The sequence below is a fragment of the Solea senegalensis genome, linkage group LG1 (genome assembly GCF_019176455.1).
Source record: "Solea senegalensis isolate Sse05_10M linkage group LG1, IFAPA_SoseM_1, whole genome shotgun sequence".
In the NCBI taxonomy this organism is placed as follows: Eukaryota; Metazoa; Chordata; class Actinopteri; order Pleuronectiformes; family Soleidae; genus Solea; species Solea senegalensis.
The window spans coordinates 17,456,231-17,482,636 of record NC_058021.1 but is presented as its reverse complement, the minus strand read 5'-3'; the positions used below and the strand labels follow the sequence as shown (position 1 = coordinate 17,482,636).

Below are 26,406 nucleotides of genomic sequence, written 5' to 3'. Positions count from 1 at the left end.
TAAAGTATGAACAACACATACTCTTCTTAGTTTCATCTTGAAATTTCCTCGCATTCCGGTCCCACAAAAGCCTGGTAGTGTAGTCATGGTACCAGGAACACGTGTCCATTTCAAAATCACATGAGAGTTGGTCTGATCCTGCAGGGACATCACCCTCTCCACAGTTTTCAAAGCTGATGTCATCCAGCATAATGCCCATAGAATCCGATATGGAAGGTATGAATGAAAACAGCAGCTGTGGAAACAGAAGTCTTTATTCTGCACTTGTAGATTTAAAGTTCATGGTAATCGAATCACAGTTTCTTTCTTCATTCATTTATTTATTTAAAAAAATAGATGAGTGGAACAAGATGAGACGTCAGCAAACAGTCAGGATAGATTTACCACAGGATAGGAGGAAACATGCTGAGGACTTTGTGTATTTTGTATGTATGCTGCAATGTGACAGCTTCATTAGTCAACATCATACCCAGAACTCTGTTGATTAGGGAAATCTGATGGGATCACTTCCCCTTAACCCCAGAGTATGTGGGAGGGAAAGGACTTTATGAATGACAGAATGTTAAAGGTCGGCAATGTGGGCAAAAAAATAATAGCTCAAATAATACCTCAATATTATTCTGAAATTTTGCCGATAATGATAATTAATGGATATCCTGTAAAATTTTGGGATTTTAATTCATTTTAAGTCATTAATTGTTGCTTGCAGATTTCAGGAAAACAACTCTTATTATCTTTAATCTTTAGCATTCAAGTAAAAAAATCCAAAGACTGAACTAAACGACAGTGTAGAAACATTTCACTCTGGGTAAACAGAGTTGATCACACGTGGCTAACCTGTGTGGTAGGGAGGATACTAGCGAGAGGTCATGTGATCATGTTAGTCCACTATTGGTCACAGGACACTGAATCCTGCTCACTGCTGCAGCAAGGAGGGCTTCGTATGTGTGGTGTCTCAGTGCGTGTTCCGTCGTTTTTTGGGAAGTCATTAGAATACTTGATATCATTTTGAATATCTTTAAAAACAACAATCACAAATTTATCTTAGATCCATGGTTCTCAAACTGTGGTACGAGCTTACTCTGGTCGTACTTAGAGGAAATTTTGATTAGAGTACGTAGAAAATTAAACAAATACTAAATTAAATAATAACAATTAGTGTCACCTTATCGCTCACTCCATCTAAATCTAATTACACTATACCAGTGTGTGAAGTACAGTATATGTGAGGACAATGAGAGCAAATTCATCTAATTATTAATAAATCTGCCTCCTGTGAAAAGTCTGTCGCTGACTTTGCTCAACCTATCTATACCACTGTGTTTTAACGTTGCAGATAATGGTGTTACTTTGAGAGCTCAATATTTTCACAGGCGGTACTTGGTATAAAAAGTTTGAGAACTACCGTCTTAGACGACATGTTTTACCCACCTCTAATGGACAGTCAGAATATTTTACTAACCTTGTATCCTCCTGGCAGGTTACCAATACTGGCCGAGTCCTTTTGCCAACTCTTTATTGTACTAGAAGGAATCTCCAGCAACATTCTCTCAGTAGTGCTGCTGGTAATTTTTAGTTGAAGGCATTGCAATGATGATGGACTGTCCATATTAATGTAGTACCAGAAGCTGAAACACATAAATAAACACAATAATTAAAGTTGCATTTGGTATATGACATCTTCTAATCTTGATTATCTGTGTAGGACATACATGTACTTGTAAAACATGTTTTTTGTGTGTGTTTTTATTAAAAGTACCTGATCTGACATGCCAGCGCTGCGTGTGTATCAACAGAGTATTCCAAATGAACTGGCTGGAAACCACTTTTATTTGTATACATGACATGTCCTGTATCAAGCAGAAAAACCTCCAATTATCAAAGGCTAGATCTTGCAATGAAAACACCTTTATCACTCAATGCCAATGCATCCAAAGTAATAATAATAATCCTTATTATTATTATTATTATTATTATTATCATCATTGTTATTAGACATAGGATGTAGAATGTTAATATTCACCCCAAGGGGTTCCTGTAGTGTGGTCCTGTCCAGGTATCCCGGTCATGTTTACCATCTGCCGTGTCCACTTATTCGAGGCATCTTTCCAACGGCAGGTGTGGAGCTCAAAGTCACAATCTCAAGAAAGAGAAAGGTAACAGAGAATTTACCCAGAAACACTATTCTATTCTATCCTGGAGTTTTCTACATCCTCACAGTGTGAGAGTATTTTTTAGTTTCCCACTGGAATTGATCTATGCATTGATAAATACTTGAATAAGTGCATCTTATTTATGCCTTTACACCATAAAACCTTTTTTTTTCTAATTGATAGTTTACTTAGGGTTCCTTGCAGCTTTATAATTTCTCAGTTTAATCAAATGATTAGCATACTACAAAGAGAACATATTCTGTAAATTATGGTAAAAGAGTTCAGTTGAAAATGATTTACAGGAAAACCAGCATACCACAGAATTCCTCGTCAGAGCCATCTTTACAATCCCTCTTAAAATCACAGACCACTTGGGTGGAAAGGCATTCTCCAGACGTGCATTTGAACTCGCCGTCCACACAAGCAGACACAGTGACCAACAACACTGTGGAGAGAATCAGATTATAAGAGTCGCTTCCATGAAAACACACATTTTCAACCAAAACAACCACGACACAACTGTGTCATTTATGAATGTCAACTTTATTTGCATGTAGAAAAAACACACAATAAGATAAAAAAAGAGTGTAAGATATTTAGTGGAGAAGACTCTTACCTGACAGAACCAATATTTGCTTCATGTCTAAATAAACATGACACACAGTCATGCTTAAAGAATTTGGGATTTCTCAGTACTGTCACCTCAGCTAACTTCCTCATTAGGAGCATATGACTGAATTATTGGAGTGAAGCCTTTACAACAACCAAGCTTCACGAGACCTTATCAGTAAAACTCGGCTTAAAGTCCATACTTAACCCAGGAAATTATGTTACATTTATGGCTGCTGGTGCATGTCTCACTTTATGTTTAGATTACGAGAATGACCTAATGTTGTATGAATGCTACGGGTGATAGTACACGCACAGACTTTGATAATCTCCTGTTGTCAGCAGTTATGATATCATTTCTTTTGACGATACAGTATTTGGCACTATCACAGAATGTGTCAGAAATAATCTCAAAATGATTCTGTGATTAATATGAAGTTATATCATATGCCCTTTTTTTTTACCCCGTTACATTTATATCACATATATTACATTCCCCACTGACAGGTCACAAAGGTCACCAGTCCATCGCAACCATAAACAACCAGTCACTCTCACATTAACAGGTCAATTTAGTGTCACACACAGGGAGAACATGTAAACTCCATGCAGAAAAGGTTGGGAACCTGGGATTCTTTAACCTTTGAACTCATTTGCTATTTACAGGTTGAACAGGAAAGCTTCAGCTGTGTCATTGTGAAGGTGAGTAGCTGTGCTACTTTGTGGCTGCTGTAGCACAAATAGAATTATTGTTGAATTTACATACTACTAAAATTGTAACATGGGCCCTTCATGTTCAAATTTTACTATGTAAATTCTAGGGGGAGCTACAGTGGATGATCGTTGATTTGGCAGAGGTTTTTGCATATCAGTGAGATTACATTCAGGTTTTTTTCTATTTTAACAGCATTTTTACTTTTAAAATTTAAATGCTATGCATATTGCATAAAGATGGATTTACTGATTATTATTTCATTATTTAAAAACTTTTATTTGTGCCCAGCCCTTAAACCTAGCGGGGACTCAAACTGGCAACCCTTTGGTCACAAACCAAGTTCTCTTTCTGCTTGGCTATGGGTCGCCCAAAAAAATCATGTGCACATTAAACAGATCAGGTTAATGACCTTGGAAAACCTAAAATGTTTATGTCAGTCACAACCAGAATGGTCATTTTATGGTTGTAATTTAATTGCCACTCTCTGGTGCAAACATAAAAACACAGCACAGAATTAAATGTTAGACATTATAGTATAATATAGTAATTATGAGTACTGTAAATAAATATATATATATATATATATAAATATATATATATATATGTAACTAAACAGTTGTAATGTAAATTGATACCATTCATTATCTTCTTGCATCAAAGGTCTAAAGTCAAACTTGTGACAATGACTGTACGCTATCAAAATACCTGTGCAAAGGTTAGTGTGTTTTCAGGAAATGATGGCGCAAGAGTGAAGTCAGTGAGGGCTGGGAAGGCAGGAAGCGGCTATGATGCAGACTCTCCATCAGCAGAAGGGAAAAGACGCAGGAAGCAATTTTATCACTTTTAAGTGTTGACACTACAGAGGGAGTGATGGGACTGTTTCATTCATTTCCTGTACAGAGTGACCAATACTTAGAACTATTTAGCTCTAATTTATTTTAATTAGAAATAATTAGAATTAAACTCTATTTATTTCATTAACTCATAGAGTTGAGTCATTTCAGTCGTTTGTTGTTGTTTCGTTTCTTTCTTTTCCTTTCGTCTCAATTTCAATATTTCTATTAGTACAGGTGCACATTTTAAGAAAGAGAAAGTAGCAACAGCGAAACGAGACACAAATATGTACGCATACAACACAATCCTACATTCTCACATAACACAAAATGACACGTTGTGGATGAAGTACTGGAAATACAGTATTATGGTAACATAAGGACTAACGTATTAATAGTCAAAATTCCTCATGACTTGCAGTCATAAATACATGCATTCGTGAATATACTGGATATATTTGTATAAGTAATAAAAGTTTACCATAGTACAATGTGTAATTAGTCTTCCATACTCACTAAGAGTGGCTGCAGAATATGCAGAAAAATAGCTTCTTTTCTTTCTTTTTTTTTCACTGCAAGCGCCCTTCCTTTTTCTATGCAGTTAGTTCAATTGTATGTGGTTTATGATGAATATTTACTAGGGTTATCCTGTGATGAACTGTGCATGTTTATCAATTAGGTATTGATATATACATATATACATATACATGTATATACATATCCATATATATACATATACATATAAACATATATATATATCTATATATATATATATATATATAGATATATATATATATAGATATATATATATATAGATATATATACACACACACACAGACACACATCATTTTTAACACTAAACTAAATAAATAAAAACACCTCTGAACATGTTTGAAAGCAGACATTTGCTACTCTGGAACTAAACCAGAGTGCAGGACAGTGTCCTCATCCTGCATCACTGCATTCACTGATGTTAATATTTCAGCACAGTCTTCCAAACCAAAAAAGGAGAATAACAAAAGAGGAAGTGAGAATGCAAAATGCTATGATAGATGTTAAGGAAGAGGTGGAGACCAAACCTCAACATGTGAAGGCAGCTGCCTCTAAACAGGATACTGTGTTGCTACACTCAGGATGCACAAAATATTCTCTTCATCAGCAACAATCACTGTAATCTAATAATAATTGTTGTTATCATATAGGATATGTGTGCCACACCAATCAGAGAGCTTTACTTATCTTCATGTGTATCAGTCAATGTACAGGTTACAACACATTGTTGCTGTCTGACTATAGTTGCGTCCATGTTTACATCTGCCATGTTGATATATGAGACAGACAGACAGGGTCACAAAAAATATTATTATAAAAATGATTAAGACGAAACAAAACCTGAACAATTGGGTTGTTTTTATGCGAAGTACTTTGTGTGAAAAGTGTGATATAAATAAAGATTGATTGATTGAAGCCAATGCACAATGCACTAATCCTCTATATTGTTGATAGCGGATTTAAACGGAGAATTTCATTTAAATGCAAACTGATTGCAGGCAGGTTGGTGATGATCCTACAAGTCACACCATCACACCACATTTATGCCTGTGTGAAACTTTCCTAATAATATCAAAGGGAAAAATGACAGCTTGACAGCCAGTATTATTAAACAGACAGATAAATTGTTTTCTATAGCGTACACCCCTAAGTGATGAAAGTCTATGAGGATGGATGTAGGTTTGAAGCAGCGAAACTGATGAGTCATGGTTAACGTGAATCTCTTACTTATCCTATGGACAGGAAGTCAGTGGGGCCACTTTTTCTGGAGTGCGACATCTGTGCAAGAAAAAAAAACCGTGTATGTTGCCCATACGTCCCTCCCACCCCCAATAGCAAAATGCTGAAATGTGCCAATCTGAAACATGACACTTTCTCAATGAAAAGGCGGAAAAAAAAAGACAGCGTCGGTACTATTAAGATTCCTTCCTTTTCATGATCATGCTCATAAGTCCTCTGCTCACGGACAGTGACTGCAGCTGTGAGACTTATTAGAAGAATGCTACGGTTAACTTTAGCAGCCCTTGTGCTTGTCATCCTAACGTCTCAGTGTTCAGCGGCAAATGGTACAGTATGAATTCAATTACTTATGCATTATGTACAGAAATTACAAAGTGCTTTGTTGTTCTTTTAGATCTTACCAACTTTTTTTTTTGCAAGTGCAAATTTTCACTGGCAGAACCACAGTGGCAGACTGTACTGACGGTTGTTTCATGGACGCCATAAGCGCAACTCTAAGTCTGTCAAAGATGAGCAGGAACACGTGATCTGGACAAAATGTAACTGTGTGGATTTCAACTGAACGCATTTCTCTTTGCAGATTCTCCCTTCTCACTCATGAACAAGGCCACTGGTTTTTGCTTGTTGAAAAAGTCAAGCCGCTGCCACGACATCCGCTGGACGTCCGGCAACCGCCTTTTTACAGTCACCACCAAAAAGTGTCTGGGGGCACAGGGCAAAAGTGTGGGGAGCGAGGTGAACTTGTACGACTGTGACGACAAGTCTGTCCTTCAGAAGTGGGAATGCAAGAATAATACATTGCTCGCCCTCCAAGACAGTGATCTCTATATTGAAGTCAAACAGGATCAAACGATTGCTCTGTCCAAAACCATCGGGCCAAATAACCACCTCACCATCACAGGGACATCCAGCGGTGCTTGCACAAGAACTCACAGAGGTATGAAAGTATGAAAACTATGGGTGAAAGAACATGCTCTACCTTTAAATTGATCTTTAAATTCTTCATATGATCCTGTTCGGCTGCCACAAGCCCCTGCAGAGAGATAGAAAACTGTCCAGTTGAAAAATAATCAGGCATAATACATTTTAAAGCCATAATTTGCCTGTGCTTTTTTGGAATCAATCAATAATGAAGACAGGGCTAAAAAATGTCCTCCCTAAAAAATATGACAAACCAATACTTTGTGAGAGATCAATGTAAGTAGATTAAATGTGACTAACCTGTTTTTCTCTCTCTTAGAGTATTATTCCCTTGAAGGAAATGCATTTGGGAAGATCTGCATGTTTCCCTTCCTGTACAAGGACCGATGGTTTGGAGACTGCACCACCTACGACTCCTCACAGAAGCGTCTTTGGTGCGCAGTTGAAACAAAATATGAACATGAGCAGTGGGGACACTGCCCAACTAATTGTGAGTACTGTATTTAGAACGTAAAGCACTGAATATTAAACCACAATTTGAAGTTTTGTTCTATGGTTTAATGTTTAATGACTGACTGAAGGATTTTATTTATCCACATCAATGAGCAGCCAGAGAACACTGGACAAAGAACCTGGCAACAGGAGCATTTTACCAGCTCAACACGATGTCAGCTCTGACCTGGACACAGGCTGAGGCCAGCTGCAAACAGCAGGAGGCCTCGCTGGTCAGTGTCACTGATCCCAATGAGCAAGCGTTCATCTCAGGTAAGGTGCCACCCGGTGGCTGTTTGCTGATACTGAGACAGATATATGTCATATGCAGGTAATTACAAACACAACTACAGAACTATCAAACTATGGACACCCATATCTGTAGCACATAATATTATTCTTTTTTTTGTATGCTACTGTTTTTTGTATACTTGAAAGAGAACCACTGCTGCAGACAATGGTTGTAAGCTTAATAAAAGACTTGTATTTATTATTACATAAATGTATGTTTCATTAGCTTACTATACATTATACATTATTGTCCAATAACTCATATATCACCTTAAATCAAACAGATATTCATGCAAAGACATCCAGACACTGACACTGAGTAAAACTGCTGTTTTAAAAAGTCACTGTGGGCAACAAGCAAATGTATGATCACAGTCTCCTTCAATTGATGATCAGTTTGTTTTAATAAATACTTTGAAAGCTAATATTTGCACTAGGAACATGATTAATATGATAATATAAACTGTATGGTTGCTTCCCTTGCGTCTCGATGCACTTAAATTAAGAAATAATGTTTTTGTCTTTTTGTGGAAAAAAAAGAAAGAAAAAAGAGTGTGAAGAAGAGGAACGATTTATTTACTCTGTCTTCTTCCCTTTTTGTCCCTCTCAACGGCACAAAAACCCATGAATACTCACAGTACTACTAGGATCTTCCAGACAAAAACTTTGGATTGGGGTGGTTCTTGACCCAGAACATGGCTGGCAGTGGACTAACGGGAAGCCTTTCCGTTACCTGAGATGGGACAGTGGTAAGTCTTCATTCTGGTAAAAAAAATAAAGACAAAATGCTCTGCTTTAGTTCCCTTCAACAAACATGCCTCCAAGAATAGTTTTAGGAAATAGTTACAGAAAAACTGCAGCACGAATACAAAAGAGTTGTCCTGTAATCTGTCGTCAAGAATGATAGTTCATGTGACAAGCTCTATGAAGCACTATTCCATCTTTAAATTCATTGTTTCTGTTTGTTTCTAACTTTATTCTCTTGGATAAGTTGGACAAGTCCGCATTATTTCCAGACATTGAATTAATAAACATGGTGCATTTTATCTGCTTATGAAGAATAATAATTAATCCCAGGTCAAGTGTACTGTAAAACACATTTTGTTTTATGTAATTGTGATGCAGACTATGGTGATTGTATGGGTCTTTTTTTAAAAATTGTGCAAGCGGAACGGCTGTTATGCAAGTCAAATTTTAGACTTAACAGTCTGAAAAAAAATATACATCTCCATGGCTCTCAAACTGTGGTACATGTACCACCAGTGGTACATGAGCTTCCTCTGGTGGTACTTTGGGGAAAGTCGGAAATGCTGTTCTACTCTATATACATGATCGGAGGTGAGGTATTTTGACTGGAGTGCATACAAAATGAAACAAATAATAATAATAATAATACAATTAAATAATAATAGTTAGAGTCACCATTAACCATATACTTCAGTCAGCATTGCCTTAAATATATGAGGAAGAGGGGAATGATGAGAGAGCAAATTATCTTAATAGCAATAAATCTGCCTCCTGTGAAAAGTCTGTAGCTGACTCTGCTCAACTCCTCTCCTGCTCCTATCTACACCACTGTATTTTAATGTTGGTGATAATGTTATTACTTTGAGAGCTCAATATTTTTCCAAATTGAATGTTACATTTTAGCTTTTTCAGCAAGGCAGTTACGTATAAATTACACTGAATTATGTGGAGTGCAGTACCTGTGCCTTTTCCTTGCATTTCTTATTCAAACAACATCAAAGTCAGCACTGCACACACTAGTGTCACCGGCCTAGTTTAGACAGATGTCACATCTTGGTGGATACAAGAAAACCTGTCTATTTGGATACCCACTTTAAAAATGTGTACTGCTCTCTTTAGGACACCCACTTCCTAATCCAGGACACAACTGTGCATTTCTCGACACTGGCGGCCTGCAAACCTGGCAAAGTTCATCCTGTGCAAAGAAACTTGGCTACATCTGCTACAAAAGTGGAGCTTCACCAACTCCACCACAAGGTACAGATAAATATACCACACTCCTCTGGTTCCTGTAATGTGACACACTCGATGAATGATGGACAGATAAGTTTGTTTTATCTTTATCAGTTGAGCAAGGGTTTTGTGCAAGCCCATGGATTCCCTACAACGGCCATTGCTTCCACCTTCATCGTACACTACAAACATGGACTGATGCTCGGACAGAGTGCCGCAAAGGAGGAGGGGACCTTGTGAGCATGCGCAACGTGGAGGACCACAGTTTTGTCATCTCCCAACTTGGATATGGTATGAAGACAGTCCAGCTTTAGCAACCACTTATAATTCTGTTGGTGTGATTATTCTGTAAAATAATTAGAGAACACATTTTCTGTTGTTTTTTTAATTATCTTAAAAGAAACAACGCACAAAAGGTCATCCAAACATTAATTTCCTTCTGTGACCTTTAACTATTACTGTTAACAAAGTCTTATGAGAGTATAAGTCTTCTTACGAAATGGAGAGAAGCGGTAAAATGGCTACAGTAAAAGAAACATATGCACAAATGTATCAATCATCTAAGTATAATAACCTGTGAGATATCTAGGATCATTACTTAAAGTAGAGAGCATTCACAACAATGAAATCTCTGCAGCATCCACTGATGAGCTCTGGATTGGACTGAATGACAGGACAACAGAGAGGCTGTTTGACTGGAGTGACTTCTCCGCAGTCAGCTTCACCAGCTGGGAGTATGGGAAACCTGCTGTGGCCTCTGACGCAGAGGACTGTGTTCTGATCAAGGGCAAGGTAAAGAGCATCTGATCATTTCTGGATTCATGAAACTTTTGCTTCCAGTCGTTTAATCTTGACTTACAAATATCCACAGATTCTTATTATGATTATAGTGTCATGTGTCGGATGTGATGACCCCCAGGCAGGGAGAGGCTGAAAAGAGATATTTGAAAAACGAATCCAAATACTAGTGGAAGATGTTTAAGCATACTGTATAAATTAGGGATGGGTATTTCTATTGAATATTTGAATATTCTAAACTGCATGAGTGCTAATGAAAATAATGCAGGCTTCACAATATGTTTAGCTATAAGGAGCAGCTGCTGAGAAGCATTTAAAGACCCTGGTAAAAACTCACCATTTCTGCAGGATCATGTTAACCTTAAAAGAACAACTTAAAGACACATTGAATGCAGTCGAATAACCAAATGCTCGCTGCTGCTGCAACTTAATGATAATAGATGCTATACAAATATACACCAAGTAAAATTACAAATACTTGTAGATAGATGTTCATCTGCTTTCTTCTTTCAGAACGGGAACTGGGCAGATCACTCGTGTGATGAGAAACATGGTTTTATCTGTATGAAGCAGAGCAACACTGAGCGTACCGGACAAGAAATCGATGTGGACATAGGCTGCCAAGCAGTGAGTGAAGATTCCATGTCATAAAAGAGTGTGTGGCTCTCCATATTTTGCTCCACAATGCCTCAGTTATAATAAGTGTTCAATTCCCAACAGGGTTGGAAAAGACATGGCTCCTACTGCTACTTTGTAGGAACTGAGACAAAGACTTTTAATCAAGCCAATGATGACTGCAAGAAGTCAGACTCTTACTTGGCCGATGTTTCAAATGGGTAAGCTCATCTCCTGTTTATATAGGTCATGTTATCTTAACACAGTTTATTTCCTGTGTTTCTATCCCATAAGAGACAGGATTGTGTTATCATTTCCAGGGTGGACAACGCATTCCTTGTCAGCTTAGTGGGGTCGAGACCAGAGAAGTACTTCTGGCTTGGGCTCTCAAACCAGAAAAACATTGATGAGTTTGTGTGGACCAACACAGATTCAGTGAGCTTTACTCACTGGAACGCTGAGATGCCAGGTACACACTAACACAAACAGGAAACCCCCCATAGATATGAAGGATTAAAAGCAACATCACAATTTACAAGAGACAATTTTTCCACCAGGTTACAGACAGGGTTGTGTTGCCATGATAACTGGGGTCTTTGCTGGACTCTGGGATCTGCTACCTTGCACCAACCAGGAGAAATACATCTGCAAACACCTGGCAGTGGGCGCCATTGTAACCGTTCCACCTCCTACTCAAAGTGTCCCACAGTGTGCAGAAGGATGGATTCCAGTGGGAAGAAGAAATTTCTGCTCTAAGGTAGAAACTCAACCTCAGCTAAAATTAATAGTCGAGTGTAGTTTAGTTTAGTGTAGTTTAAAGCTGTATCCCTGGCAATACTAATCGATAACAAGCTCTACACGGTATGTGGTGCACACAAACAGTGTAACAACATGTCTATGGATATAAATGAAACAATACTATGTCTACGACTGATTTACTGCGAAACAAATATGACAAAAGTGCTTGTGTGGGAACAGCCACTATTAAAGGAACACAGCATTAAGTCATGTGTCACCCTGCGACATTCCTGAGCTGCGGATGTGATTCTTTTTTTATATATGTCAAGACAGAAGGAGGCAACAGCAACAGGGTGGAGTTTGATTGAAAACACAAAAAAGTGCCCACTAAAAGTTTCAGAAGTGAATCCAGTCAGTCAGCAATGCTTCGTGCCTCTAACCGCCCCTGCAATGTCGCTGTATACACACAAACGCTCCCTCTGTCTGGTATTGTTTGACAGAACCTGTTGTCAGATGAAAGACACAGCAAACAAATAATGTTAAATCATTTCTGTTCACAAAGACCAAACAGATGCAGGATAATAACATCAACAACAAGTTACACACTGCAGCTTTAAATCTTTAAAAGGCAGACATTACACAACCATAATTATTTCAACAAAGCATCTACTCTGCTGCATCCCTAATCCTGTTGACTTTAATCCAGCCTACACTTTCTCTAAGTTTTTCACAGGGCCTCGTTCATATGAGAAGACATGGTATCAGGCCAGGGATTACTGCAGGGCCATTGGAGGAGATCTGCTCAGTATCCACAGTGCTGCTGAGCTACTAGTGGGACGGTATGAATTGGTTAATTATACTTTTATATCAAAGATGAACATCACCAATGTTTAAAGTAAGTAAACATCCAGTAGTGAATGCCTTTAGAGGAAAAAATGCAAAACTAATGAGAGCACAATGTTTTTAAAAAAAGAAAAATTGGTTAGATTGGCCAAAGTATTATTATCTATATATTGATTTGTACCGCAGTCATGGAAAAGCCTGGATTGGACTCCATGTTCCTGATGCAAGCACTGGAACAGGTTATGTGTGGAGTGATGGATCCCCGGTTAGTTGTGTTCTAAATTTTTATTCAAGTAATTCCAAATGGTTCAGTCTTGGTTTTTTGTTTACTATGTCTGGGTTTTTGTTTTTTTTTTACAGTTGAACTTCCAGCATTGGCAAGATGGAGAGCCAAACAACTTTAATGATGTAGAGTCTTGCACTGAATTCAGAATATACAACTGGGATGAGAGTGGGTCCTGGAACGATTTGCACTGTGAGAGTTACAATGACTGGCTGTGCCAAATACGTGCAGGTACAGTTTTGTTTATTAATAGTTTTCTTAGTCATACACTTGAAGATCCATACACTTGCAGATATGCTTTACATGTTAAACATGCCTCTTTATCCAAAGTGTGGTACAACTATAATAAAAAAAAGTTGACTCCTCAGCCATAAAACAGATAGTGTATAATTTTTAAGGGCCAGTTACTATTAAAGGCAATCATATAAAGCTTGTCGGGTTTACATCAGTTACTATCTGGTCCTCCTCACCATCATTTGTTAGATCTGATACTTTTTACAAACACATATCCTGCTTTCTCTTTCATGTAAATATCACTCCTAAGGAAAGGCCATCAACATTGGCCTGACCCAAACTGTAAATCTTGGCCAATTAGTCTTTTTTCTAAAACATTGGAATTGATCTTCTGGCATAAAGAAACCTAAAAAACACACACACAATGTAATACTGTCATATGTGCCCCCTATGTTGTACATAAATCGGGGATATTCCTTTTGTATTTATTTAGCTTGATTGGTGTAATGTACTGTTCTCATCGACCTCTTATATTGTAATGGGCCTTTCTGTGTGGAGTTTGCATGTTCTACCGATGTAATGGGTTGGGTGTGTTCTCTCCGTCTCATGTCCAAAACCATGCAAAAATGATGGATTAGTTTATGGATTGATTATTCTAAATTGACTGTAGGTGAGTATGAGAGAGTGAATGGTTGTTTGTCTGTTTGTGTTGGCTCTGCAACGGACTGGCGACCTGTCCAGGGTGTACCCCACATTCCTGATAAATGAATGAATGAATGAATGAATGAATGAACTCACACCATGTGTGTTATGATACATATGGTTGTCATTATCCACAAGCAAAATGCTTGACGTGATGACTTTGTGTGCTTTATTCTTGCAGGAGTGACCCCAAAACCTCCTCCAAATGACACTCTACCTGGTAAGTTGACCTCGAATACTACACTTTTCAACAGCTCTGAGTAGTAACTTCACATATCCTGCAGCTGAGATGACTGTGATCTAAATATGAGGGTCTTACACTTTAGTGTTCAAAAGGGCTTTCTCAAATGGCCAATCATAAATCATTTTGCAGACTTCAATACCACTTCAGATGGTTGGCTTGTGTGGAAAGGCAATCAGTATTTTATTAACTCGGACTCAATGTCCATGGAGGATGCTCGTCACTTCTGTAAAAAGAAGCATGGCGACCTGGTGTCTATCAGCACCAAAGAAGAAAACACCTTCATATGGAAACAGGTAATGTATACTCTTTGTTTGGTGAAAATCATGCTAAAATTTGTCCGAAGCTTTAATAACAACTAACAAATACAGATGTTAAAGCTGGTATGTGTATGTTTGTACAGATTTCCAGATCCTACGGCAGATATTTTTTAGGTTTATCAGTGGACCTCGATGGGTCATTTTGGTAAGTATCAATACTCTGTTTATTTGATAGTTACAATTTACATTTGGTTTATTTAAATGTGCCAGATCACAAATGTGGGATTTACCACAAAGTTGGTATGGGGTAAATACTTAAATATATTTTTCAGTCTCATCTATGATGTCAGCAACAAAATTTACAATCATGTAATTTATTACAAATGAAAAGTGATTGACTTGATAGACAATATGCTACTTTACACCATTAATTAATTAATTCACAGCCTTAACCCCTGGTTCTAATACTGTGCTGCGTGTACCACCAGAGGTATGCATGCTTTCTCAGGTGGTACTTGGTATAAAAACCATGAGAATCACTGCAATAAACCAACATTTCACATTCTTCTACTGCTGCTTTTGGCTTCTACCTTTATGGATCGCCACAGCGGATCATCTGTCTCAATCTTGTCCTGTTTCTCACGTCCTTTTCTGTTATACCAACTGTCCTGTGTGTCCATCCTGGTCACTCCCAACGTAGATCTTCAGCTCTGCCACCTACAGCTCCACCTCGTCTTTTAGACAATGGATGAGTTTAAATACCTGGGGTTAACCATGTATTTAAACTCATCCACTTAATCTACCTCTACTCCTTGCATCTTCACCTACCACCTGTCTCACTGTCATTTCACACACACAGGTATTTTGTCAAACTCTTGGAGACCTCCACCTTCAACCTGTCCCCTACTCTAACTACATATGATATGCAAATACTTAGTACATTTATGCCAACAGCTCAGCAAGTAATGCACAAAACGAAGCCCAGTATTTTCAATGCTAATGTGTAATTCATATTAAATGTTTATGCTTTAAGGTGGATGGATGGGACATCAGTGTCAGTGCAAAGATGGAACGAAGATCAACCTGATTCAACTGCCTTTGATCATAACTGTGTGACTATGTCTTATTACATGGGTGAGTAATCTAAATGACAGATATGCCACTCCAAGGAAAAACATATAAAAATGGTTGACACATGTAAAATAAGGCTGATGACATGCATCTCACTGAATCTCACAGGCTTCTGGGAAACTTGTAACTGTGGCAAAGAGTTCAAGTCCATTTGTAAACGAGGACTCTCATCGCCTGTCAACAGCACTGCACCCCCCACAGTTTCACCTAAAGGTGGCTGCCCAAACAAATGGAACAAATTTGATTCAAAGGTGAGAAATCGCCCTCATTTTATAAACCTGCAAGATTTAACAGTTAGAAGTACACAGACAATTGAGTCACATTAGATGGAAGCTTAAAATCTTTGTCATTTCATATCTACAGTGTTATAGTGTCAACAGTGGCCGCAAGATCACCTGGGAGGAAGCGAGGAAACAGTGCATTAACATAGGAGGAAATTTAGTCTCTATTCCCACAAGACGTGTGCAAGGTTTGGTCTGTTTTTGATGTGTTTTTATCATTAGTTCAACATTAATATCTGAAAATTAGAAACTAGAGCTGCAACTAACGATTATTTTCATAATCGATTAATCTGTCGATTATTTTGGATGAATCGTTTGGTCCATAAAATATCAGAAAACCTTAAAAAATGTTGATCGGTGTTCGTCAGACCTGGACATGATGATGTTCTCAAATGTCTTGTTTTGTCCACAAACACAAAATGACTGACTTTTAATGATTTATTTGTTATCCAGAGCAAAGAAATTAACAAAATATTCACATTGAAGAAGCTTAAACAATCCGAAATCTTGTTTAAATCATGAAAGAAGCTTCAAACCAATTAATCGATTATCAAAATAGTTGATTAATCTAGTAATCAACAAGAGGTGTGACCAAGCGATCAAGATGACATATGCAGTGTTGTATGTGGCCAGGATTTCAGGATTTGTGCATTTGCTTTTATGTCACGTACTGTAGGTCTGAATTCAAGAATATAGTCATTTCCTATTGAATTTTAAGAAAATTAGAAACTTGACTATGACTTCTCTTTACAGCATACCTCATCACCAAAATGGTAGAAGCAGCAAGTACAGACCTGTGGATTGGCTTGAATAGTGTAAAACAAGTGGGATTTTACTGGGTTGATGGAAAGTCAAGGCGATACACCAACTGGGGAAATTCTGTAAGTACAATCATGCAACATGTCATGTAGTATAGATTACAAGTACATTCTGTGACCTTCTGTCGTTTACTTGACACGGCTGTGAAACTGGGAATTTTAAAATGCTTACATGGGTTTTCTATGTTATAACAGCCTACATAGGCAATTATCTACAGCATGCAACGTATTTGATTTCATTTGTTCTCTTCCTTAGAAGAATCGTCGTCATCAGGGATCATTTTATCAAAGGTGGAATGAGGTAAATTTTCAGTGAATGACAAAGCTGTTTTTTTGTCTGAAATTGTGCTGCGAATAGATTTTGAAACCCAAACCACTCATCTGTATTAAACCAGGAAGACTGTGTTGTGATGAACAGCCATCCTGCCATTGGTGTCGGCAAATGGATGACAAAGTCTTGCAATGACACCAACGGATTTGTCTGCACCAGAAATCTTGGTGAGGCTTTGTCATGTTTCAAAAATAAGCTAAAAAATATCTGGTAGTGTGTCTTAAATTAAAGCTCCAACGTCTTTGTCTTGCTCTCTACAGACCCAAGTATTCCAGCTCCACCAGAACCAGTAGTTCCAAGCATCTATGTAAGTCTAGGAAATGACAGCATCAAGGCTGTGACTCAAGCTCTGAACTGGGAAGAAGCCAAGAAACACTGTGAAGGTGATTCAGCTAAACTGGCTAGCCTGCGAAATGAATGGACACATTCCTACATTGAGCTGCTGGCTAAAGATCTAAACGCTCCACTGTGGATCGGACTGAACAAGAAAGAGGTACATGGATGCAACCGTCTGAAATTGCAACACTGTTCCATAAAACTTAGAAAATGATAATTACATTGCATGATTGAAACAGAGGTCTCAAACTCATGGCCCATAGGACACTATTTTTGCATCACAAATACATTTACTGTTCCATATCGCATACACTCACAGTACTTTAAAAATAAAATATAGATAAAATACTGATAAAATAAATCAGTGTATTAGTATTACTATTACATTGAAATTCAATGAAATATCTCAATAAAAACTATTAGTGCGACATAATTATGGAATATTGTGATATGATTTTAAATTCATTTCACCCACTTTGACTGAACATTTGTTCTCCCTCCAAAATGTTGACCTTTTTTTCACTTTTTAAGTTTTGTGGTGCCATATCAACTTAAGATAATAACTGTAACCTCAGAAAAAAGGTTAGTAAATGAATTGTTTGGTGCCTCCACTTGGTAGAACATGAAATAAAATATGATGAATCCTGCTAAGAATTATGAATTTAAATGGCTTAATGTGGGCTGGTCCCTTTCTTTGGTTCACTCAATATACTTTAAACCTGAAATAATAGTAAGAGTTATTCTAAACCCAATCAATATTTATAATGAATTTTAATTATCACTCACAGTACTTTAAAAATAAAATATAGATAAAATACTGATAAAATAAATCAGTTTATGAGTATTACACATAAACCAAAACGATCACTTGTTAAAGGCAATAAACCCACTTACAAAGGTTTCAGAACATTCACAGATCTTTCAGTAACATTCACAATACCTTAGAACAAACAAACAGTCCAATGTTCAAATAAATGACTATGTTCACACTATGCAGTATAGTGTGTTTTTACACTGTTTTTAGTTTAAGTATAGTCTATACTTAAACTATAAAACAGTGCAGCCCATGAGGTCAGAAACTCAGTGACCGCTTCGTTTAGACCAGGCATGTCCACAGTCCTTTTGTTTTTCACTCCTGCGTGGCCCAGATGTGGTTACATTGCCATTTAAAAACGATAATTTTAATTAAACAGTGCATGTGTTAAGTTATTGTTAAAAAAGGTCTGAGGTGAGATTGGCCCCTGGACATCTTCACATTATCAAATCTGGCCCTCATTAAAAGAAAGTTTTGGCACCCTTGGCTTAGATACAACGGCGTGTTAGGGCCACATTCAGGAAAAAATGTTAATTCATTCATTGATGAATGAATTCATTCATTCATTCATAAATTATCAGTTGGATTATTTCTTGAGAAACCACAAAACCCCTCTGAACGGCCGCTGATGCATCCACCGATAACCCTGCAGTGGACCGGTTAAAGCTATTTCCCCCTCTACAAAAGCAGTGACTTACTTTCCATAGTCCTGATACTTGATACTGATACCTGACACTACTACTGCCAAAAGATTAAGTATCTCCTTGTTTATGAAACCTATTCTAAAATACACGTCCACGAAATGCTCCACAGCCCTCATTTTAACAACTCTCCTCTTCTAAAACAACAGGTTAGAATATTTTTATCTTTATTCTCGTAAATTTACGACTTTATTCTCATAAATGTATGACTTTATTCTCGAAGTCTGTGAAAAATGTTTTTGTCGTACTTAGATAAGCAAAATAAAGATAAATAAATGTGCAGTTGGTTTTGTACTCACACTGTCCGTCCTCAGTTAGCATGTGATGTGTGTGAAGATGATGGGAGGGGGATGAGAAGGTTATGGATGGATGATGATAATGATGAAGAGGGAAAAGAGAAGACCCGTGACCGCGGCCTTGACCTGCGTGGCTTCTCACTCACAGCCAATACCTGCCGCTCACAGCTCTGAGGGCAAACACGGTCCAATAAGTGTATTCATATGGACAAGTCTCTATACGCTTCCATGAGTTCATTCTGAGTTCACATAGCAAACAACAGTAACACACAACAAGTAACGTGAGGCTACTACAGCCGTTAGCAAGCTAGTGCGAGCTAATCGCTAATTAGCATTCACAGTGCAACATTATTAGCAGTAACACAGCCCGTGATTACCACAACATAAACATTTACCTTTTGTATGTCCATGAACTCTGCATCTATCCTGGCAGGAGGACAATACTCTGGCATTACCATGTCGTCTTTTCCTACGTTCTCTCAGTCTCTGGCGTTGGTCTAACTGCATGTCCCACCCCGGTATCTCACGATTGGACAACAGTTCGATGACAACTGAGCAGGCAACCAATTGACAAGCTTTACAGGACTAAATGACACAACGAACAGAAACAGTTACACATAATATTATAAATTACAATCAAATGAACCTTTTTTTATGAAAACTATTTATTTATTATTTATTTATTAATTGAAAAGATCAACTTATTTACAACCTAATGTTATTTTAGACCAGGTTACGTGTATGTATTATGTGTGTTTTAAAGAGTAACTTAACCACTTTCTTTGGGTGGAAACCAGTGCATGTGGGTATCTGCCATTGGCTATTCTAGTCCATGCTTGAGTCACTGGTACATGCTTTTTTAACTCTCTTGTCTAAGATTGGGTTGTCTGGTGCCCCTCCAGTAGATGGCGCCCTAGGCGACCGCCTATATGGTCTATGCCTAGAGCTGGCTCTGCAAGATAGAAGGCAGATTCTGTGACACAGAGAAGCCAAACTAACATATTCCTAATATTTATCAGCAGCTGCAGCTTCATATATTTATATTTCACTTTCCGATTGAAGTGACTGCAGTCTTTTCCCCAAGGTCACGTTGTCGAATTCCTCGTTCTTTTTAATTGCATATAAAATTGTACACTAATTACTATGTCTGTGAATCTATTGATATTGAAGTGAAAAACTGTACAAAAATGAATTATGGAAGCATGATGAATAATTTGATCAAATTCTGCTTTCAGACCAACAATTATTTTAGGTATATTGACGGCTGGTCCCTCAGCCTTACCTCGTGGGCTGATAATGAGCCAAGCAGCGACCGACCTTGCGTGTACATGGATGTAGATGGAAGTTGGAGAACTGCTTTCTGCAATCAAACCTTGAAAAGTGCTTGTATGCAGTCCACAGGTATGGCTGTGGACAGGTCATGTAAATAAATGAAAACAGTCCTTCAGTAACTCTAGGATTAAGTCATTATACTGTTTATGCTGAATGTTACTTCTTAATGTCATCTTGTCCATCTATCCCTTACCCATGACTGTTATGAATGTAATAACATGTAATTAGTTGATATGACCATCATTATGTCTTTCACCCGCAGATGTACCACCAACAGAGTCAACCAGCTTTCCAGGAGTTTGCCCTGAAGAGACAAATACATGGTTCCAGACTATTACCTGGCTGCCATATAAGAGTAATTGTTACTTGTTTGTAACAGAAGAAACTGAATGGCCACATGCAGCGAGCAGCTGTGTAAGACACGGTAAGAGTTTGAGACAATTCATTCAGAGGAAGCCTGACTCTCTCATTTTAGATCAAATGAAGACTGACTGTGTGGCTCTGTAGTTGCTGTTGTTGTCAGTAAATACAAGTGAAACAGACTCAACTCAATGTGTTTGGTAAATGTTACAACCAGCGTTTTTCTTGTTGTTGTTGTGAAGGTGGATCCCTGGTTAGCATTGAAGATCCTTCGGAGCAACAGTTCCTCAAAAGCAGTTTGGAAGTATTTGCAGATAGCTACAGCTCGTTCTGGATCGGCCTGTATAAAACTCATAAAGGTATTGTCACTGCTGCGTGGCATGACTGCTGCATCTCGGTCGCACACCTTCTCACACCGCCAATTTGTTTATGACTATGAAAGGTCATGTACCCTAATGTTTAAATGCACTTATTGTAAGTCGCTTTGGATAAAAGCATCTGCTAAATGACATGTAATGTAATGTGATTTTTGTTTACTCAGATGGATAGAAAGAGAGAGAAAATCTGCTCTTCACCTGATAATTATAATCTAAGTAGGGTTTTCACGTAGTTGTAGCTTCCACTTTCTCTCATCAGATCTTTTTGCAGGGAACACGTGTGGCATGGAGTGTGAACACTAGTCGGTGATCAAATTACATCAAAACATTTAGGGGAGTCCTACTTCCAGGTGGCACCGCTAGTAAACATGAGTGAATAAAGACATATTGATATATTAGGTTCATTTTTTCTCCCGTGTAATTCAAACCATGACTCTAATCTAGTCAATTAGATTTTATTTTTCTTGCTGCCAAGAGTGAACTGAACTGTAGCACAAAGTAATTTTTTCCAAATGATCTGCATGAAAATGGTAACATACAATTTTGGTCTGGCTCTAGGGACATGGAAGTGGTTGGACAAAACAGTTCTGGACTACACAAACTGGTCTGAAGATAATCATGACTATGACTTTGGAAGGATTTCAACTTTTGATGGGCACTGGATATCGAGTAACAGATGGACTGAGAGCCCATACGTCTGCAAAACTCCTAAAGGTAATGTAATCATTCTCTTGTATGTTTTAAAATAAGATGTTTTATACGTACACACACATAGACTGTCCTGGATGGATGCAGCAACCCGGTCTCTTAAAAGTTGCGTTTCTATACTAACTAAATTGCATTCACTATTAGGTTTTTCCAGATGAAGATTGTTTTTGACATATCACCAAAAACATCGCAATCATTTCCTCATGTCAGCCAAACACTATCAAGTTGATATGACACAAATAAGTAACATAAGTTGCATTTCTTATGAAATGTAAGTGAGAATTAACGTGTTGTAGGTGACAAGGTTTAGATACAAAGTTAGAAATAAAGAGACGAGTTATCTGATCATTCTTCTTTCTTTCCTCATTAGTGTCACACAGAGAATCAGATACAAAAACTGGTAAGTGGAAATATAGCACTGTATGTATATATATATATATATATGTATGTTAATTTTTTTTTAAGTGTTCGGACCGATCTCCTTTGTTTATTTTGCAGAGCCTCACGAAGGTCAGCATCCTAGCAGTCGAGTCCGCACGAGTTTGATCGTTGTGCTGGTCATTGCTGTCACTTCTTCGCTGATAGCCATTGGATTCTTTGTCTACAAGAAGTCCCCTCGGATCTTACCAACCTTTGACAATCCACTCTACTTTGATCGTGAGCGATCTCAGCCAGATGTGGTGGACACCAATAAGCTGATAGAGAATGCAGAGGAAGCAAACTCTGAGCCTGTTGTGCTCTGTGCTGTATGAAGTAGCAGAATATAGTGGGACCTACACTATATATACTGCATCCCAAATTGATGTATTAAACTTTGATGCTTCATTTATATTTTTTTGCTTTTTTTTGTTTTTAACTAAATACAGTCTGTTTTCAGTTATTTAACGATATGTTACTAAATGTGGGTTTCAGTGGTGTCTGACCTCGTGGAACAGAATTTAGGCTCTAGGATGTCTCAGTGATTTTTTTTTTCTTTTTTTGTGATTGAATGTATAAAATTGTACTTGAAGAACTTGTGCAAGAAATCTGTCAGTCTGTGTTAATGAACATTAAATTGACTTTTGATTAACAAGAGTTTTTTTTTTTTACTGACAAACCACTTAGGTCATCTACATCAAGTCATGTGTATATAATGTATACAACTGAAATCCAGGAGTGTTCAGTGACACGTATGCAAATGGCGTGTAAATCCATGCATGCAGTAAAGATATGATTTACTCAACACCGATGACTCAAGAATTTCTTAAAATTTAAAAATACTTAACAATCGTAGGTTAATCTACAACAATTACCAAGGAAATGTCTAAAATCTTTGTCTAAAAAATGTTGGCGTATTTAGTGACATTTTAATTAACTGATTCGCGTGATTTTATTATTATTTTATTACAAGTCACTAATCACTCGTTTTTGTGTGTCGCGTTGCTTGTGTGTAAAACAAAGTCACCGCTGTGCAGTGATGACTCCACCCATGCTGAGTAGGTACTTTTTTGTAGTGAAGATGCAACCTTAATTGTGCCATGCGTGCCGTGCTGAGGCGAGTCGGACACATAGCGGAAAAGAACAGTGTCAAACAGTGTAAAATGAGGCCTTTCAGGGTAGAAAGCAGAGGTAGTGATTCAATCAATGAGTTACATTGAAACTCATTATCCTGAAATCACTGACTCTTATGATGTTTTGATTTACGACCAACAAGCACTGTACAAATATACAATATGTAACTCGTTAAGACGTTTATGGTTTTTATTTTAAGCATAAGATGAGCATGTCATGTGCCGATGCCACCTTCTTCACCCATAATTTCCTGTGGGCTGTACACTGAGAGGTGCGACGATGCCCTATACAGTAAAAACTGTTTCTGATCCAAGTTCAAAGTTCGTCAACACAAGTCAAAAATCCAAAATCTGTTGTGCAGTTTTAACATCAAAGGAGCAAAATCACTCAACACATTTCAAAGACCTGCTTCTTCAAAGTCCTGTTCCTCAAAATGTTGAAATGTTGGTTCACTGAGAATGTGCTCTGATCTTGGGTCCTTTGACATGACCTTATATGCAACTGACAGACAACAATACCAAGACAAAAGGAAGAAGAGGATAGCTATTTGGATGCCAACAGCCACCATTTTGAGACTAACTGATGTCCAAGTTTGTGTACTGAGTAACAGATCACCAATGTTAAATAATGAGTTCCCAGTATTGTAAACTTTTTGTTGGTGGACTGAATGTGAATACTGACAGCAATGATCTGCGAAAGCATTTCGAGCAGTATGGTAAGCTCATTGACTGCACTGTCATCGTGAATAAGCAGCTGCAGCGGTCCCGTTGTTTTGGCTTTGTAACCTTCACCACACTGGAGGAGGCTGACACAGCAGTTAAAGCTGGGCTGCACACTATCGATGGCCACATAGTTGAAGTGAAGCAGGCCATCTTAAGAGAGGACGCCAACAAACCAGAGGCCCTCAAAAACATGAAGAAAGTCTTTGTTGGTGGTCTGAAAGATGACATTGAGGAGGAACATCTGATTAACCATTTCAGGCCGTATGGTGATATTGAGAAGGCTGTAGTAATCTCAGATAAGGATACAGGAAAGAAACGAGGGTTTGGCTTCATCTTCTTTGTTGAACACAACGCAACCAAGAAGGTGATCGCAGAGAAGTTCCACAATATCAATGGACACACAGTTGAGGTGAAGAAAGCCATGACCAAGTATTTGATGCAGGACACCAGCAGAGGCAGCATAGCAACGGGCAGACAGACAGGTAGAGGCATGAGGGTAAATCGAAATGGCAACAGCGCCAAGGACTATGGTGCAAACTATCACTATGGAAACAGGAATGGAAACTACAGAAATGGTGGCGACTACAACTTTGGCAGCAGCTATAGAGGATACCCTGGATATGTTGGAGGTTATGGAGACCAGGAAAGTGGCTATGGTGGTAGAAACGGCTATGAGTTTGGAAGTGGCTATGGCCAGCATGCATCTGGTTATACATCCTTTGGCCCTCAGGAAAGTTCTGCCCCCTATAGCAGAGGCGGCGGCGTTGGCTACCCGTTGGAAGGTTATGGTAGCAGCTATGAAAATAGGATACTCCATGGAAAATTGAGCACCCATTACACACCACATTACTTCTAACCAGGATTTGAATTTCAAATCTTAGATTTGTGAAATCTAAATCTGGTAGAGATAATCTGTTCATTGCTTGTACTTAAAATGTTAAACAATTGATCTGACACTGTAAAAAGAATGTTAAACCTGGCTTTAAAAAACCCATATGCATTAAACATACCAGTTTTGGGTATCTGTCCAAAAACAATTATGAAGACACTGATAAAGATTTAACCTTTCTGTAAATCTTCTGTGATGGTTTGGCTCTTTCCTGTAAGTCTGCAATAAAAACTAATTTCACACACAGGGCTAATTTTCTCTATGTAACATGGTGATGTGACATGCCTGGAAACGGATAATGACTAATTATGGGAATGTATTTTCTGACATTTTATCATGATTCACAGGCTCAAAAACAGTTGCCACATCACAGTCTGGCAGGAACTGTGCTCTGTGTAGAATTAGAATGAGTCATTTTTCACACACACCCACACACCAATTATTGATAGTGACCTTGTCCTCTGCATTGAACCCGTCCTTACTACACACCTGTAGTGAACACACACAAGCAGTGGGCAGCACTAATCTGTGCTTGTGAAGCAACAGGGTATTGCGTGCTGGACTCAGGGGCACCCCAGCCCACCCGGGATTGAACCAGCAACCTTCCAGTTACGAGCCCAATTTCTTTCCTCTTGTACATGGGATGCCCATAATGGCTGCATGTAAGAATAATCTGCACAATTGGATCAAATTCAGCTGCAATGTTTGAGTAAATTATGTATTTGCTATCGAGAGTAAAGGTGCACAGGTGTGCACATGGTTTCACCTCTTAGGAGTACACCATCTTTTAGTCAGAAAGCTGTGCACTCTTTTGTCCATGAGGCCCCTGTTATCAAGCTCCTGCCTGCTGCCACAAGCAGACAGTCAGCTTTTCTCAATCCTCTTCCCATGGTTGGTCTTCAACAGCTCTTTGCATCCATAATCCATAATGTTGCATCACTGCCTTCTTCGCCTGGGTTCTGATTCCAAAGATTCAGAAGTGACTTCTTCATGCTTGTCTTCTAATTCCAATCATATCAGGCAGGCCGTAGACTGAAAGGTGTAATGCTGCCCCCTACAGTTCAAAGTTCCCAATCACAGTTGTCTTCCTCCAATAATTCTGACAGGCTTCACACCAAGAGGTGCACTGCCTGAAGTCCAAAATCACTCATCTCTATGCCCCAATACTTCTTTGTAAATCTGCCCTCCACAGTTTGAAGTTCGTACACATGTGGAACACTGCTTTCATCTCAGTTTGATACCTCACATTCCTTTGATATG

The 26,406-nt window shown here is 38.2% G+C and overlaps 3 protein-coding genes across 3 annotated transcripts in view; 2 read left to right on the top strand and 1 right to left on the bottom strand.

Annotated features, from left to right (window-relative positions):
- si:ch211-106h4.4 (MAM and LDL-receptor class A domain-containing protein 2) overlaps positions 1 to 2,903 on the bottom strand; it is a 32,510-nt gene extending 29,607 nt beyond the window's left edge. The window contains exons 1-6 of the mRNA XM_044026726.1: positions 2,770 to 2,903; positions 2,470 to 2,598; positions 2,024 to 2,140; positions 1,760 to 1,850; positions 1,463 to 1,628; positions 22 to 235 (exon numbers count right to left, since the gene is read on the bottom strand). Of these exons, the coding sequence (XP_043882661.1) occupies positions 22 to 235; positions 1,463 to 1,628; positions 1,760 to 1,850; positions 2,024 to 2,140; positions 2,470 to 2,598; positions 2,770 to 2,821 (769 nt within the window). The 5' untranslated portion in view covers positions 2,822 to 2,903. The remainder of the gene's footprint in view (positions 1 to 21; positions 236 to 1,462; positions 1,629 to 1,759; positions 1,851 to 2,023; positions 2,141 to 2,469; positions 2,599 to 2,769) is intronic.
- A 3,380-nt stretch (positions 2,904 to 6,283) lies between these two features.
- mrc1b (mannose receptor, C type 1b) lies at positions 6,284 to 23,056 on the top strand. The gene is made up of 31 exons (XM_044034655.1): positions 6,284 to 6,427; positions 6,682 to 7,038; positions 7,342 to 7,512; positions 7,632 to 7,787; positions 8,444 to 8,554; positions 9,672 to 9,809; positions 9,900 to 10,076; positions 10,423 to 10,577; positions 11,097 to 11,210; positions 11,304 to 11,419; positions 11,519 to 11,667; positions 11,756 to 11,955; positions 12,660 to 12,775; positions 12,966 to 13,044; positions 13,140 to 13,293; positions 14,180 to 14,218; positions 14,372 to 14,535; positions 14,643 to 14,704; positions 15,533 to 15,633; positions 15,739 to 15,881; positions 15,994 to 16,099; positions 16,665 to 16,792; positions 16,986 to 17,030; positions 17,125 to 17,227; positions 17,321 to 17,553; positions 20,443 to 20,608; positions 20,802 to 20,963; positions 21,142 to 21,258; positions 21,835 to 21,990; positions 22,355 to 22,384; positions 22,483 to 23,056. The coding sequence occupies exons 1-31, from the start codon at positions 6,361 to 6,363 to the stop codon at positions 22,734 to 22,736; spliced, it is 4,269 nt and encodes a 1,422-aa protein (XP_043890590.1). The 5' UTR covers positions 6,284 to 6,360; the 3' UTR covers positions 22,737 to 23,056.
- A 1,106-nt stretch (positions 23,057 to 24,162) lies between these two features.
- Positions 24,163 to 25,113, top strand: LOC122782624 (heterogeneous nuclear ribonucleoprotein A0-like). The gene has a single exon (XM_044047050.1). The coding sequence runs from the start codon at positions 24,163 to 24,165 to the stop codon at positions 25,111 to 25,113; it is 951 nt and encodes a 316-aa protein (XP_043902985.1).
- Positions 25,114 to 26,406: the final 1,293 nt, after the last annotated feature.